The 15,386-nt window shown below is 49.6% G+C and overlaps 1 protein-coding gene across 3 annotated transcripts; it reads left to right on the plus strand.

Moving 5' to 3' along the window:
• The first annotated feature begins 1,317 nt into the window (after nucleotides 1-1,317).
• PEX19 (peroxisomal biogenesis factor 19) lies at nucleotides 1,318-7,677 on the plus strand. 3 transcript variants are annotated; one of them, XR_006295508.1, is made up of 8 exons: nucleotides 1,318-1,439; nucleotides 3,107-3,216; nucleotides 3,593-3,758; nucleotides 4,191-4,276; nucleotides 4,953-5,114; nucleotides 5,954-6,130; nucleotides 6,358-6,528; nucleotides 6,611-7,677. XR_006295508.1 is itself a non-coding variant. In XM_043569245.1 (8 exons), exons 1-8 carry the CDS (start codon nucleotides 1,370-1,372, stop codon nucleotides 6,649-6,651), a joined length of 900 nt encoding a protein of 299 aa, XP_043425180.1. In that variant the 5' UTR covers nucleotides 1,318-1,369; the 3' UTR covers nucleotides 6,652-7,677. The 3 variants fall into 3 exon arrangements, 2 of the variants coding, with proteins under 2 accessions (XP_043425180.1, XP_043425181.1); XM_043569245.1 differs by having other exon boundaries at nucleotides 6,358-6,402; nucleotides 6,568-7,677; XM_043569246.1 differs by lacking the exon at nucleotides 6,358-6,528 and having other exon boundaries at nucleotides 6,568-7,677.
• Nucleotides 7,678-15,386: the final 7,709 nt, after the last annotated feature.

The following is a 15,386-nucleotide window of genomic DNA, read 5'->3' on the forward strand; positions in this document are numbered from 1 at the left end:
CCTATCTGTGCCGGAAAGAGTACCTACTCTGGTACTCGACACGGTACTCAAGTGTGCGTTTAGGAAGCTAAGGACAGAAGCCATGAAGTGACTTCATTTAGTTTAGTTTAGTTTTGTTTTTAATGTTTACTTTTGAGAGAAAACGTGAGGGGGGGGGCAGAAAGAGGGGACTCTGCTGCTGACGGCAGGAGTCCCATGCGGGGCTTGAACTCATGAACTGTGAGCCAAACTGGGCCAAACTCAGACGCTCAAACAGCTGAGCCACCCCAGCGCCCCTAAGTGACTTCACTCAGATGTGATTTCTCCCTTTTAAGCTTTATAGCGCTTGACCCTTCTTTTAAGACATTTGCCTTGTACCATCCTTACTGTGTGTGTACCTCTCAGTCTCATCCCACCTCCACCCTAATCCTCAGGCAGCTCTTTTACATCAGGGGCTGGTCCCATCTGTGTCACTCTCCTGGGTTGTGCCCCGCACAGGATCCTGCACAACAGTGGATGCGCTCTAAATGCTAACACAGATTTGCGTGGGAGGCAGTTCTGACCCATCTGAAGAGGAGAACCATCCCAGAGGAGGGAAGGGGTGTCTGGAGTTGTCTTTTACCGAGCCTCTCCCCGCTTCCCTGGATTAGAGGTTGGGTTCTATGTGGAGAAAAGGGGATGGTTCGGGGGAGGTAGGTCTATGGCTACCACGATGAATGGTCCTCTGGCTCAGTCCGAGGTTCCAGACTTGCTTTTTCTGCCTGAATTGCTCCAACGCACCCTGTGCTCTAACTAAGCTCCTAGTCCTGTGTCCTTCATTCTGGCAACCCTGTCGGAGAATAGGAAATGAGAGACAGCCGCCGGATCCCGCGGAGAAGTGTGCCTCATCAGGGTCCGGGAGGGCTGCGAGTGGCCAGTGAGCGCCAGCGGGGTTGTAGGCCCTCGCCTAGGAGCTGAGCTTACAGCAGTGAAGACCACGGATGGCAGTCCTCGCCCGCTGGGTGTTCAAATTCCACGCAGTGCCTGGGGGGCCAGTGTAAACAAGGAAGTAAAATCAATAGAATGTCAGAGAGTGCTAAGTGTTGAGAAGCATATGATGAAAGAGTCTCTTCTCTGGATAACGCGAGAAGTTGAAATAAAGGCAACCGGGCTAATCAGTAACCTGGTAGAATTTCACAGTGAGTTCCACTCCGTTAGTTCAACGGTTCCTGGCGAGAAAGAAAAAAAACAAAACCCAACCCACAGAGCTTCCTGTCCCTTTAAAAATGGCGGCTCCGGCCCGGCCTGCGCTACTACTGGTCGCACGAGGACAAGGGGAGGGGCGCGGGGGCGGGGCCGAGGCACGGACGCCGCGAAGCCCCGCCTCCTACGGCAAGCCGGAGGTAGCAAGATGGCCGCCGCTGAGGAGGCTTGTGGTGCTGGGGCCGACGCGGACCGGGAATTGGAAGAGCTTCTGGAAAGTAAGAACTCGTAAAGGGGAAGGCCCGACGGTGGGCGGTTGTAAGGGCTCATTCCGGGGCAAACTGCGCCCGAGATATTGGGGGCGGAGCGGGAGAGGCTTTCCAAAGGTTGGCCGGGGGCAGAGGGTCTGCCTGTGACTCCGAAGAAAATCTCTGGGTCACCCTCTCCTTCCTCCGCGGCGGGAGCTCGGGAGCCCACGTTGGGCCCCAGAGCGTCTCAGACCGTTGATCTCCCTGCCGGAGGGGAAGCAGTAGCCCGCCGGACGGTGTTTCACGATCCGGCACCGAACTCCCCTAGGTTTCGGTGAGCAAGTTCTTGTTAACCTAACTTCCTTCCCGCCAGCGGCAGTTTTCGGTCTTTGGTGGGCTGCGAACCCGACGCTCACCGACTGCTCGCGTTAAGGGTCGACCAGCCCTTGGCGCGGCCTTCTGTGCGCTGCCCTCTCCCCCCTTTTTTCCTCTGGGCCAAGCCTTTCACCTTTCCCTCCCCGGGCCCCATTCCAGTACTTTCGCCGTGCCAGACAGCTCAAGCCGACTCCCTTCCATTACTCTGAAAAACTGAGGGGGAGAGGGCTTTAGGGGGAGACAGCTCACCCTCCTGAAAGAGGCTGGATGTTCGTTTCTTCCCCGCCCTCCGCTCTTCTGTTGGTTTCTTGCCCACAGTGGGGCCAGTGTCCTCCCGCTAAGCCCAGCAAGCGGGTTGGTGGTGAGGACTCAGGTTTTTAGAGCAGAGGTGAATATGTTTTGTCTCTTGCCCAGTCACAGAGATGTGGGCAGGCAGAAGGATGAACAGAAACGGTGAGGAGTGCCAAGTGACTCTGTGGATTGGCACATAGTTATCTGCGGAGATGAGGCCAGAGGAAGCTCTAGGAACTTTGCCTAGGGAGGGCTGAACCCGGCGTTAGGAGAAGAGAGTTCAATGTCCCCCAGGGACTGTCGCGTGCTATCCCTCAGTTTGTGCGAGTACCAGGACCCACGGGAAGCGGGGTGGAACGTCTTGTGGCTTTTGCTTTCTTGCCAAAAATTACGCCCTCGAGGGCTCCAGAGTGAGTTCAGGAGTTTAAGGACACCTGTGTTCTCTGCTCTCATTGGATATTTGTGTGGGATTTCTGGGGAATCGGTAGAATGTGGCAAGGAAGTCGCTGTGTAGATGGAGATGTCTTTGCAGGGCGTTTAAGTCTCTCTTTCCTGCTATGAGAGAGACGCCTCTTCCACCTTTAGGGATTTCTTCTTCTTTGATCCCAATAAATTGGGTAATGAAGAGGGAAGTGGGCAGCTTATTGAGGGGTGGGCCAGGAGAGGGACACTTAAAAGGGAGATGACGCTTTGAAAGACTGTCCTCTTAATTTTTTTTTTCAACGTTTATTTATTTTTGGGACAGAGAGAGACAGAGCATGAACGGGGGAGGGGCAGAGAGAGAGGGAGACACAGAATCGGAAACAGGCTCCAGGCTCCGAGCCATCAGCCCAGAGCCTGACGCGGGGCTCGAACTCCCGGACCGCGAGATCGTGACCTGGCTGAAGTCGGCCGCTTAACCGACTGCGCCACCCAGGCGCCCCTGAAAGACTGTCCTCTTAATGCTGTGCCCAGAACTTACCCCGCCCCTCCACCAAGCCTTGAATCCTCATCCGTCCCCAACACACACACTATGTCTCTTGTCTCTGAAGGTGCTCTTGATGATTTCGATAAGGCCAAACCCTCCCCAGCACCCCCTCCTACCACCACGGCCCCTGATGCTTCGGGGCCCCAGAAGAGATCGCCAGGAGACACTGCCAAAGTATAAATTCCACCCTCTTAAGGGAGGGGGGGGGGTGTGGGCAAGCACCTGCAAGCAGAGTTGGGGCAGGCCCCTGTGGGCTGGAGTGGGTTGGGGGGAGGGGGCCTGGCCTGACCCTGAGGATGGAGTGGTGGGATCTTGAGGAAGTGCTTCGAAGAGAAGGCAGATTTAAAAGGTTGGGTTGGGAATGCCACCCTATACCCTTCCCTTAGTGGCCCGGTGCCTTTCTTACTGTCCTCCTGAAAAGAGGTAGTTAGAATGTCCAGTGGAGGTGGGCAGGAGGGCAGCACTGCATTTCCCAGAGCCCCTGCCTGTGGCTCCTGTCGGTGGGGGCCAAGTAAGAGATGCATTTTGCCCCCCCCCCCCTTCGCTGCAGGATGCCCTCTTCGCCTCCCAAGAGAAGTTTTTCCAAGAACTGTTCGACAGCGAGCTGGCTTCCCAAGCCACTGCAGAATTCGAGAAGGCCATGAAGGAGTTGGCTGAGGAAGAGCCCCATCTGGTGGAGCAGTTCCAAAAGCTCTCAGAGGCTGCCGGGAGAGTGGGTGAGGAGGCGGCCCTGGGGGGCTGGAGACCCCTGAACAGACCTCCACAGTGTTTGTTGTGCACAGAGAGCACTCTTAGTCAAGCTGACAGCACTCATCATATCACGGCCATCGGGGGGGGCCAGGAGATGGGAGGAGGGACGGGGACACTGCGTCATGCGAGGGGGCGAGGCTGAAAAGTCACAGAAAAGATTACTGAAAACTGACCATTTTAAAGGTCATAGTGTTGTGGGTGTCTTCGTGGAGAACAAAGTGACACCCGGTTCGAGTAGATCTGTGAAAGTGACTATGAAGGTGACCACGGAGGATTCAGAGGTTTGGAGTGCTAGTGACTCACCAGTAAATGCTGCGTATCCAAGCTGATAACCAGCACAGTCTGGGGAAGCAGACAGTAAAAGTCCAAAAGACTTGGCCTTTCTCGATCTTTCCTAGGCAGTGATGCAACCTCCCAACAAGAATTTACATCTTGCCTGAAGGAGACACTAAGTGGACTCGCCAAAAATGCCACTGATCTTCAGGTGAGGGGAAGGGGCAGGGGCCACGAGAGCCCGTCAGACACATCAGCAAAAAGACAGACTCTCTTGGGTAGCATCTGAAGTCTGTCCCTACCACACTGTTTTGGTGCTGGCAAGTTTAAATAGTTCTTTCCCACTTGAAAGGGTGCTAAGCATCCCAAGAAGGCACTGTCTTCAACTTACGATGGGGTTACATCCTGGCCAATCCATCATAAGTCGGAAATACCACAAGTTGCAAATGCATTTAATACACCTACCCTACCAAACATCACAGCTTAGCCGCACCTACCTTGAGTGTGTTTAGAACACTTACGTTAGCCTGTGGGTCTGCAAAATCACCCAACACCAAGCCTATTTCCTAGTAAAGTGTTGAGTATCCCGTGTAATTTAGTGAATGCTGTACTGAAAGTAGAAAACAGAATGGCTACGTGGGGACAGAGTGGTTGTCAATGTCATCAGTTGTTGATCCTGGTGATCACGTGACTGCCTGGGAGCCACGGCCACCGTGGCATCTCGAGGGAGTATCATCTGTATATCGCTAGCCCCGGTCAAGGATCCAAATTGAAAATTTGAAGTAAAGTTTCTACTGAATGTACATCCTCTTCACACCATCCAAAACTGAAAAGCGGTCTTAAGTCAGACCATCTGTATTTGCTCACCTCTCTCCTGTCCTTTCTAGAACTCAGGCATGTCAGAGGAGGAACTGACCAAGGCCATGGAAGGGCTGGGCATGGAAGAAGGGGATGGGGAAGGGAACATCCTCCCCATCATGCAGAGTATCATGCAGAACCTACTGTCCAAGGACGTGTTGTACCCATCACTGAAGGAGATTACAGAAAAGGTTTGTGAACTTCTGTTTCTGCCTTTCCTCCTCATTTTCCACTGTGTCGACGACGCCTGTGGGCTACCTTGTCTGCCTCGAGCCTACAGAGCTGGAGTAACTCGAGTGCACAGTCTCTCTGCTCTTTTCTCCTTTGTTTATTTGGAACAGGAGAGTGGGGAGGAGCTGTGTCTTTGGGAATAAACGTACCACACTGAAGATGCTTAAGGCAGAAGGGGAGGCTCTTCAGCTCTGGTTTTCTGTAAACTGGTTCGAGGCTGTTGTCTGATCAACCCTTTCTTGTATTTCTTACCAGTCGTTTCTCTGACGATGATTTACTGGCTTTATGCTATAAACAATTTAAGATAGTGTAAAAGATGGTCCTTGCTGTCAAAGAGCTTACAGTTTCACTAAAGAAACAAAATACTGGAACAGAAGCTTTTCAACGACACGGTGCAACATGCGGTCAAGAGTGAAGTGGACAGTGGAGACCAGGACGCAGCAGACTGGGGTCCGGGTGCACCAAATCCAACTGTCAAGCGAAGAGTGGTTCTTGACATTTATAAAGGTTGTAAAATCAGAACAGACAAAGGAAAGAACATGTGACAGAGAGATCACACATGGCCCATAAAGGCTAAAATGTTTACTGTCTGGCTCTTCACAGAAAAAGTGTGCCGTCCTCTGGTAACCGTAAATGCTGGCACAGCCAGGTGACGTGGTTGGAGTCAGTGCTGCTGACGTCTTTCGTTTTGACTTCCCCTAGGTCCCCTCCCCCTTCGGGTTTTCTTGCTTTTCAGATTTTATTGCCCTTCCTATCCACTGTCCATTAATTCTTCTGCACCCGTTCTCCCTTTCCTTAGTATCCAGAATGGTTGCAGAGTCACCGGGGGTCTCTTCCTCCAGAGCAGTTTGAAAAATATCAGGAACAACATAGTGTCATGGGCAAGATATGTGAGCAGTTTGAGGCCGAGACCCCCACAGACAGCGAGGCCACTCAGAAGGCTCGTTTTGAGATGGTGCTGGATCTCATGCAGCAGGTGAGGCCTCCTCTTGCCACCTGCCCCCGGGTGCTGCTGGGTGTGTGTTCGGTGGAGCGGGTTTCTGGGAAGAAGGCCACGCTGCCAAACCCAGGTGGCAGAGGGAGCACGAGAGAGGCCACGTAGCCTGGTCCCCAGGAGAAAGGAGAGAGACAGTGGCTCAGATACTTCTTTCGGACTGCCGTTTCGTGGGATTCTGTCCTTCTCAAGTTCCTCTTACTTTCCAGCTACAGGATTTGGGCCATCCTCCAAAAGAGCTGGCTGGGGAGATGGTGAGTATATCTTCTCTTAGATTTGAACCTGAGCCCAAGTTTCTGGAATTCTGTAGTCTCGAATGATTCCACTTGAGGTGATCGCTGTGGCCACTGGGGACGCACCTTCAAAAGCTGTCGCTTGAGGTAAGAGCAGTAATCTCAGTCCCTCCGTCTCTTCTCCAGCCTCCTGGCCTCAACTTTGACCTGGATGCCCTCAATCTGTCAGGCCCACCAGGTGCCAATGGCGAACAGTGTCTGATCATGTGAAACACAACACGCGTTCGGCCCTGATTCCCAGCCATGGGGAACATCTGGAGTCAGCAGAACCACTGGGAGCCGAGGCAGGAGTGTCGTCTGCAAGAGCAGTCTGCCCACTGCCCTCTGTCATCCCAGCTGAGATTGTGCCATACCAGCTGAGGCTTTTACTCTGTCTTTCTGGTAATAAGGCCTGTTGTGCGGGCCATTTCTGTGAACCCTATCCGTCGTGGTTTCTGCTGCTAGCAAAGGCCCAGCTACCTACCAGGTGAAGGAAAGCATCCCTTTGGGGGCATGCCCTTCTTCCCCCTCCCAACTAATGTTATGTATGGCCACACTGATGTTCACTTTTACATCCAGGGTCTTTGTGCCTTGTCTCTACTCCCTCTCTCGGACTGGGGAGCAGAGACAGAGTCCTGGGGCTCCGTATTTCTCTAGTTCTTTTGGGAAGAGCCTTTGGAAATGAATGGGGAGAAATTCAGCCTGGGCTGGGGCTCTCGGTCTGTCACCGTGTCCTCTTGCCTTCAGACAGACCGTTGGGAATTCCGTGGAGGGAAAGGAAGTAGGGGCTTTTGCCTCTGATCACAGTAGGGTTGAAAGAGAAGCCCTGGGATTCTCCTCTCGCCAGGTGCTGAGCCTCCAGGTCCCTGGTGTAGTTTGAGAACTCAAGTCACCAGCTTGGGTCTTTGTATGACGCTGTGTGATCTGGGTGAACCCAGCCCTTGACCTTCCTGTGCCCCCTGCCTCTCCTCCTCTTCTCTCTTTTTAAATACCTGTTTATCCCAGCCCTTCTCTGCACCCAAGCTGTGACATGGAAGGGCCATCCACTACTCTGATTGGCCTCCTCCCTGGAAAACATACATAATTACAGTGTCAGGTCTAGGAAATGAAAGACCGTTCTTCCCCAGATGTGTTCTGGCTTATTTGAGACCTCTGATTTCTCTGAATCCTGTCCCTTGATTAAGCAGGTGACTTGGGAACGGGAGTGGGGTGCAGCTCGGGTCCTTTCTCTTGACTAATAAATATTCTGATTGAGGAGTGTGGCCTGTTTTTCGTTCAGGTCTTTCTCTGATCTTCCTCGGCTTCCGTAAGCTGCAGCGTGAGGAATGTTTGCAGACCAGTTCATACCATTGCAGTGCTGGTTCTGCCACCGCCCCCTTCCCCAGCTGAGGCTGCCCCTCGGTTGGCCAAGGACGCTGGATGTCCATCTTGCCTCGTTGCCTCTGGGTGTTCCAATCTGGGAAGCCCTTCAGTTGGTGTTGTATCCTAAGGTTTCACATTTTTATTATTGTTAGCAATATATTATTAACGTTTTTAAAATTATTTCTATTATCATTGTTATTTTGAGTTGATCTTGCCCTTCTCTTTGGGAACCACTGCATCTATGGACCTTGGCTGTCATGTGTTGGTGGATACTCTGGTCAGACCAGCTGGCTCTCCTGTCTCAGCACTCAGAAGATAATGCACAGGGCAGGTGACACTCAGCCTCTGAGTCACTTTTCGCTCCGAACATGCCACTTTCCAGGGGTTAAGCTTTCTTACCCTTAAGACGATTCCACACATTCTGTGGATGGGGGATTGAGCCTCAAGCTGTTTGGGAAGGTCTGGGTACTGGACCGCATCAGAATATGAAAGCCCCAGTCTGAATCTGACTCCCCTGTTGTGTAGGAGGTGGGAAAAGCGGAGGCAGACTCGTGATGGTGGTCACAGGGCCTGAATGGCCAAAAGTCTCTACCAGCTCCGTCCAAACACCGGACGAGGATAGAGAGGAGCAGGGAAGGACAAAAAGACCCTGTCCCTGAACCATGCACCTGCTGTACTGGCAGTTCTCTTTTACCGATTTTCAGTCCTGCTGTCCTAGTCAGGGCTTACTCCAGGAATCCAGACAGATGCTCTAGTCCAATTTAGTTTTGTTCCCAAGCCATTTGTTTTGATTGAACATGAACAAACTGACCTCCAGCTCCTCTCTGTCCCAGAAGCGCTGTTGGAGTGGTTCTGGGCTCATGGAAGACAGAGCAGTCCTTCTCAAACTGTCTGCTAAAGAGCCAGGGTTTTTGTTTTGTTTATTTCACCCAGTCCTTCGTACGCTCAGATGTGTTCCCGTTGCCCGTGACAAGTGCAGTTCACACAGCATGCCACCCACCACGCAGGCTTGGCCACACCCAAGCTGACCAGACCCCTTTCAGCAGGCTGAGTCCACTGATCATGCACCTGGACATCACAGCAATGTCAGAACGCTAAGACATTTCTAGACACTCTGAACTTCTAACTCATCATGTTGCAGACGGGCACAAAACTGTTCACAGACCAGTACAAGTCTCTGAACCACCTTGGGTAGCACTGCTCTGGGGCCCTCCTCGGTCTCCACAGCTCCGTCGGCCACACTGGTATGTTTCTGTACTTGTTCTCTCTCACGTGAGGGTTGCCTCCAGTCCACTTTTTCTTTGGCTAGGGTGTGTCGCTGTAAGGACCTCTATATTATTTTTGGAGCTTTTTCTTTTGCTTAAAAATAACCATTAAGAAGTTTAGGTTTAAGCTATATGTAGAGTTTTTATGCTGCTCTCAGACTTTAAAGGAGGTACCCCTTTGTTCCAAAATTCTGTATGTTAGAAAATAAATTTGTAGTTGTTTGGATGGTTTCATGAGTTAAGAATCGAATTCATACAGAATTTGTGGTAATGAGGATATTTTCCCGTGACTCTGGAGACCATCCTGGCAGGGGCCCCAGGAGGTGCTTATCATACACTGTCAAGATGGCTGGGGAGCTTGGAAAAAACGATGGTCCCCAGTAAACGAGGTTGAGATGATAGACCTTACGAGAAACGATCAAAAGGCTTAGAGGAAGTGGGCATGTGAGAATGAATGTATATTACACCGGAAAACCCACTAGCTGACCATGTTCCTTAGGAAGGTCTGGGGACATTTTTGTTTGTTTTATGAAAGAAAGGCACTAATGAATGGGTCACTGGCATCTTTGGGAAGTTTAGAAGTGGCTGTCTCTGTGGGTGGAGGCTGATGGCAGGGGATGTTTAAGAACTGGTTTCCCTTGTAGCAGTGGGGATGATAGGATCCTCGCGTAGCCGAAGCCAAGTGGCAACACTTAACTCTCAGAGTCAGGGTGGGCGGGTTTCCATAGGGCAGCATGTTCAAAGTGGAGATGGCTAATGGAACGTGGGTGGTCCCAGGGACCAGATAAATGGACAGCCAAGCAAGGTATTGGTTTGTATTTAATTAAGAGATCAAGAATGATTGAGCAGAAGAATGAGATCAGTAACTTGAAAAGTCAAAATTCCGGGGCTCCTGGGTGGCTCAGTCGGTTAAGCGTCCGACTTCGGCTCAGGTCATGATCTCGCGGTCCATGAGTTCGAGCCCCGCGTCGGGCTCTGTGCTGACAGCTCAGAGCCTGGGGCCTGCTTCCGATTCTGTGTCTCCCTCTCTCTCTGCCCCTCCCCTGTTCATGCTCTGTCTCTCTCTGTCTCAAAAAAAAAAAACATTAAAAAAAAAAAAATTCCTTGCCCATTTTTTAGGCCTGAGACAGTTCTTAGATTCAAACTATCAATTGAAAGATCCATTTACTTAGTCAACCATGTATTGGGGGAAGATTGCCCAGATTTTTTAAGTTGGAAAATAGGGATACTGGGCCTGAGTTGACTTTGATACCCAGGGACCCGAAGCGCCACCACAGCACTGCCCTTCCTACGCCCCGTCCTCATCGCAGTAGGGGAATATGGGGTCAGAACGGAGCGCTTGCCTGAATCTGCCTCACGGTGGGTCCAGAAACCCACTTTATGGTCATTTTTTTTTTTCAGTTTCCAAATGTATAATCAGAAAGGACATTCTTGACAATCGGCAGAAAGCCCAAGTAGAAGCCCCTGAAACTGCACCCCCACCTCTACCAAGATAGAAAATAAAAAATACTGCGTTCTGGGGGAAATGGCAGTAATTAGTTCAACGCTTAAAAGGGTAGAGGGCTGCTGGAGTGTGGGTCTCCATCATTTCTTCTTTTAATTCCACCCGTCTGGCTCTTGCAAAAACTGGATTGGCCTGAGGCGGATTGCATGGGGCTACTGCAAACTTCGGTGGGTAGTAGTCCAGGCAGTACCGTGTTGGGTGTGTTTCCTCTACGAGAGGAAGTAACACAGCTTCTGGTACAGATAGGTACGTGGTTTTTAACGTATACTGTCTGACCCTCTACAGAAAGCTTGCCAACCCCTCATCTAGTGAATACGTTCTTCCAAGGAGTATCAGAAACAGTTTGCATTCACAAGTGGTAGGCACCAGTATATATTCAGTCTTGATCTGGAGCTGTGTTACTTCTCCCCCATCGTCACAGTGTAGCTCATTCTGCAGGGTACCACGTTTGTATGCTTTGTGTAGCTTACGCTACTCAGGGATTAAGGACATGCTAATCAGACTTGATGAACAAGCAGTGTCAAGTATTCTGGGTTCCTTGGTGAGACACATGCACTCCGGAGAGTGGAAAATAAATCCTGCAAAGATGCACGGTCCTGCCACGTTGGTTAAGTTTTTAGGAGTCCAGTGAGCTGGAGCATTCTGGGACATTCTCTCTAAAGTAAAGGGTAAGTTATTGGCATCTTGTGTATTTTACCCCAAGAAAGAAGCGCGGTGCCTTAAGTAGGCCTCTTCTATTTTGGAGGCACCGTACTCTGTGGTTAGGAATGCAAGAAAGGCCTCTGCGGCAGATCCAGGCTATGATATACAAGCAGCCCCGCGGCAGGGGCCGTATGACCTGGAGGATTCTGTGGTACTAGAGGTATCTGTGGTAGGAAGAGATGGCGTGTGGATTCTCGGGCTATCCTCAACAGGAGAGTTTCAGCATAGATCTCTCGGGTTCTGGAGTAAGGTTATGCCATCTGCAGTAAAGAAAGTTTCATCATTTGAAAAGCATCTCCTGGCATACGATTAGACCCTGATAGAGACTCAGTGCTTGACCACAAAATATCAAGTGACTGTGAGCAGTTGCCCATATAACCAGCTGGTTATTGTGAGACCTGCCAAGTCATAAGATTGGGTGGATACAATAGCAATTCGTCTTACAATGGGAACAGTACCTTTGGGAAGAAGCCCGAACAGACTTGGTGGGCACGAATAAGTTAACCTGAACAAGGATCCTCAGTTCTCCAGATTATGTACATCTGTTACAGTGATAGCTTTGTCCTAGCCCATGCCTGTGGCAACATGAGAAATCCTGCAACCATTTGATTGGCCAGACGAGAAAAAAATCCAGGTCTGGTTCGTGGAGGAGTTGGTTTGATATGTTTTAGGGCAAGCCAAATACGGACTGTCGCTTCTCAGTGGCCCCATCTGGAGTGGTCCTAAAAGTCAGTGATGAGGGCAAATTCTCAATCAGTAGGTCTTTAGGCAGTGTAAGTGATTATCCGCTTTGGAGAGTGAGAAGTGGCCTGAGGCAAGGGTATATGTGAACTCAAGGTTAGTGGGCTGGTTGGTCAGGGGCCCAGAAGGTGCAAGATAGGAAAATGCGAGAGAAGATCTGGTGAAGAGGATTTGGGTGGGTCTGTGAGAGTGGGACTTACTATAGCGTTCACCAGAAAAGTGTTAGCTAATAACCGAATGGACAGGACGATTTGACCAGGAACCTCACCTGGCCCAGTTCTTGCCGTGTGCCATGAGTAGAATCACCCTGATGGCAGAGATGGAGGCTGTTTATCGGCCTCTTGCCAGAGGCTGACCTAGCTATTCTAAATGTCTAACCTGTCAGCCACAAAGAGCAATGCTGATCCCCCAGTTCAGTACCACTGCTCAGGGAGAACAACCAGCCACTTGGTGGCAATGATTCCATTCTGGAAAAGTCAGCAACTTATTCTGATCACGTATCTTGCTTTGCTTATCCTGCCTGGAGTGCCTTAGCTAGTACTACCATCCAAGGACTCAGACGCGTTTGATCTACTGGTATAGGATCCTACATAATAATGCTTTGGAACAAGGGACCCATTTAATGACAAAGCAGGTGCAGCAGTGGGTGCATGACAATGGGGGTCTACTACTGTTACCAAATACCTTTCCATCCAGAAGCTTTTGGCCCGGTAGAGCATTGGGATGGCCTTTTGAAGGTGCATTGGTGGTGCCAGCAAGAATGGGGTGCTGTCCTTTACAATACAGTGTGAACCTACATGACCATAATAGGGTGCTTTATCCTCAGCCCCTAGGTAGAATCCAAGGGCTCTGGAACCAAGGGGCGGAAACAGAAGTGACCCTATTCAACATCACTCACAGTGATCTACTTGAGGATCAGGGGGTAAGGGGTGCGGGGAGGATGCTTCTATCAGGCACAACATAAGAATCTCAATAAACTTAAAGATATGACCGTCATCTGGTCGCTTTGAGCTCCTAATGCCTGCAGACCATCAAGCAAAGAAGTTACCATACTGTTTGGGACAATTGACTCTGTTACGAGAAGGTAGGACTGCTGCTAACACGGACACAGTGGGAAGTGTTTGATGCGCACATGATCCTTGGGATATCTCTTGGTCCTCCTATACTCAGCTTTAACCATAAATGAGTAAGTAAAGAATTACAGCCTGATTAAGGGCATGATCTCTTAGGGCTCAAAACCCTCAGGAATGAGGGTCTGGCTTACTCCACTGGGTAAGCCATCTTGACTAACAAGTGCTAGTCAAGGGGGAGATGACTCTAGACTGGGTGCTAGAGAAGGGAGATCATAGCATTTACAGTTTAGGGACTCCCCTTGTAAGTGTCCCCAGAAGTTAGCCAGAATGCCTGGATAGAATGAACTTATGTACAAAGCATATGGATCTGAGCAATGCTAGAAGTGGACTATATAAACATTGTTGGCACCCCGTCCAGATCCTCTTTACCAGCAAGTGTAAGTTTTGGCTGCTGATAGCTCACAGCTGCATCCTCTTGAGAACTGCCCTCTGTACCGACAGGAACCACTTCCGGAAACTTCCGGAAGGTTATTCCCTCCTGGGGACAGCATCACGGCCAATGGTATGATGCCGGTTTGGGTGAAGAAGTCAGCTGGGATTCTGCTGGAGATTGCATTATCAGCAATGACATGTAATCATTAGTTGTGTTATCAGTAAATGATAATAGATAATTCCCCCCTTTCCTCGAGGTGGGACAAATGTGCCATGTATATGCCAGGAGTTCCCAGTGGAGGCTAAATGTAGGAGCCCTATCTTTACCTAACTTTTCCCCCTGTCTTACCTTGCTAGCCTCACTCCATTTACAGGTTTTACTTGAGAGCACTCCCTCAACGTACCATTTGCATGGAATCCCTTTTCTGAGCTCAGCTTCTAGGGAATGTAGCCTAAGGCAGGAGAACAGTGGTGCCAACCAAGAGAGGAGAACAGGAGCAGTTTGAGTTTGACAGAGGTAGAGCAAAGGTGAGTTCAATTTGGAAACATTAAAGTACCATTGTCTGGAAGAGAAAGGAATATCCTTCACCTGATACAATGCATCTATGAAATCCCTACAGCTTACGTTATACTTAATGGTGAAAGACTGGTTGCTTTTCCCCCTCCGATCAGGAATAACACAAGGATATCAGCTTTCACTACATATATAAGGTTCTGGCCAGGAAAGTTAGGCAAGAAAAAGAAATAAAAGGCACGGACATTGGAAAGGAAGAAATAAAACCGTATTTACAGGCGGCATGATCTTGTATATAGGAAATTCTCAGAATATAGGGTCAATTTACAAAATACATTGTAGTTCTATACATTTGCAATGAACAATCCAAAAATGAAGTTAAGAAAATAGTCCCATTCACAATAACATCAAAAAGAATACTTGGGGAGGGGCGCCTCGGTGGCTCAGTCAGTTAAGCATCTGACTTCAGCTCAGGTCATGATTTCATGGTTTGTCGGTTCGTGCCCTGCATCGGCATCGGTGCTGTCAGCTCAGAGCCTGCTTCAGAGCCTCAGTTTTCCCTCTTTCTCTGCCCAACCCTGGTCACTCGCTCACTCCCTTGCTGTCTCAAGAAATATATATATATATATATATATATATATATATATATATATACACACACACACATATATATACACACACACATACACACACACACACACACAAATATATATATATATATTGGGGAAAAAAGAGGGGCGCCTGGGGGGCTCAGTTGGTTAAGCGTCCGACTTCAACTCAGGTCACGATCTCGCGGTCCGTGAGTTCAAGCCCCGCGTCGGGCTCTGGGCTGATGGCTCAGAGCCTGGAGCCTGCTTCCGATTCTGTGTCTCCCTCTCTCTCTGCCCCTCCCCCGTTCATGCTCTGTCTCTCTGTGTCTCAAAAATAAATAAATGTTAAAAAAAATTAAAAAAAAAGAGTACTTAGGAGTAAATTTAACAAAAGAAGTGTAAAACTATACTGTGAAAACTATAAAACATTGACAGAGGGAGATCTAAATAAATGGAAAAACATCTCATTTTCATAGAGCAGGACACTCAACATCATTAAGAGGGCAGTACTCCCCAAATGATCTCAAGAGTCAGTGCTTTCCCTCCCTATCAGAATCCCAGCTGACTTCTTTGTGGAAATTGACTAGCTAATTCTAGAATTCACATGGAATTGCCGTGGACTCTGAATAAGAAAACAGTCCTGAGAAAGGAATAAAGAAGGAGGACTCACTCTTCCCAATTTCAAAACTCACGATAAAGCAATGGTAAAACAGTCTGGCATTGGCACAAGAATAGACATTGATACCAATGGGATGGAATTAAGAGTCCAGAAATAAACTGCAT

The sequence above is a fragment of the Prionailurus bengalensis genome, chromosome E4, assembly GCF_016509475.1.
Source record: "Prionailurus bengalensis isolate Pbe53 chromosome E4, Fcat_Pben_1.1_paternal_pri, whole genome shotgun sequence".
Taxonomy (NCBI): Eukaryota; Metazoa; Chordata; class Mammalia; order Carnivora; family Felidae; genus Prionailurus; species Prionailurus bengalensis.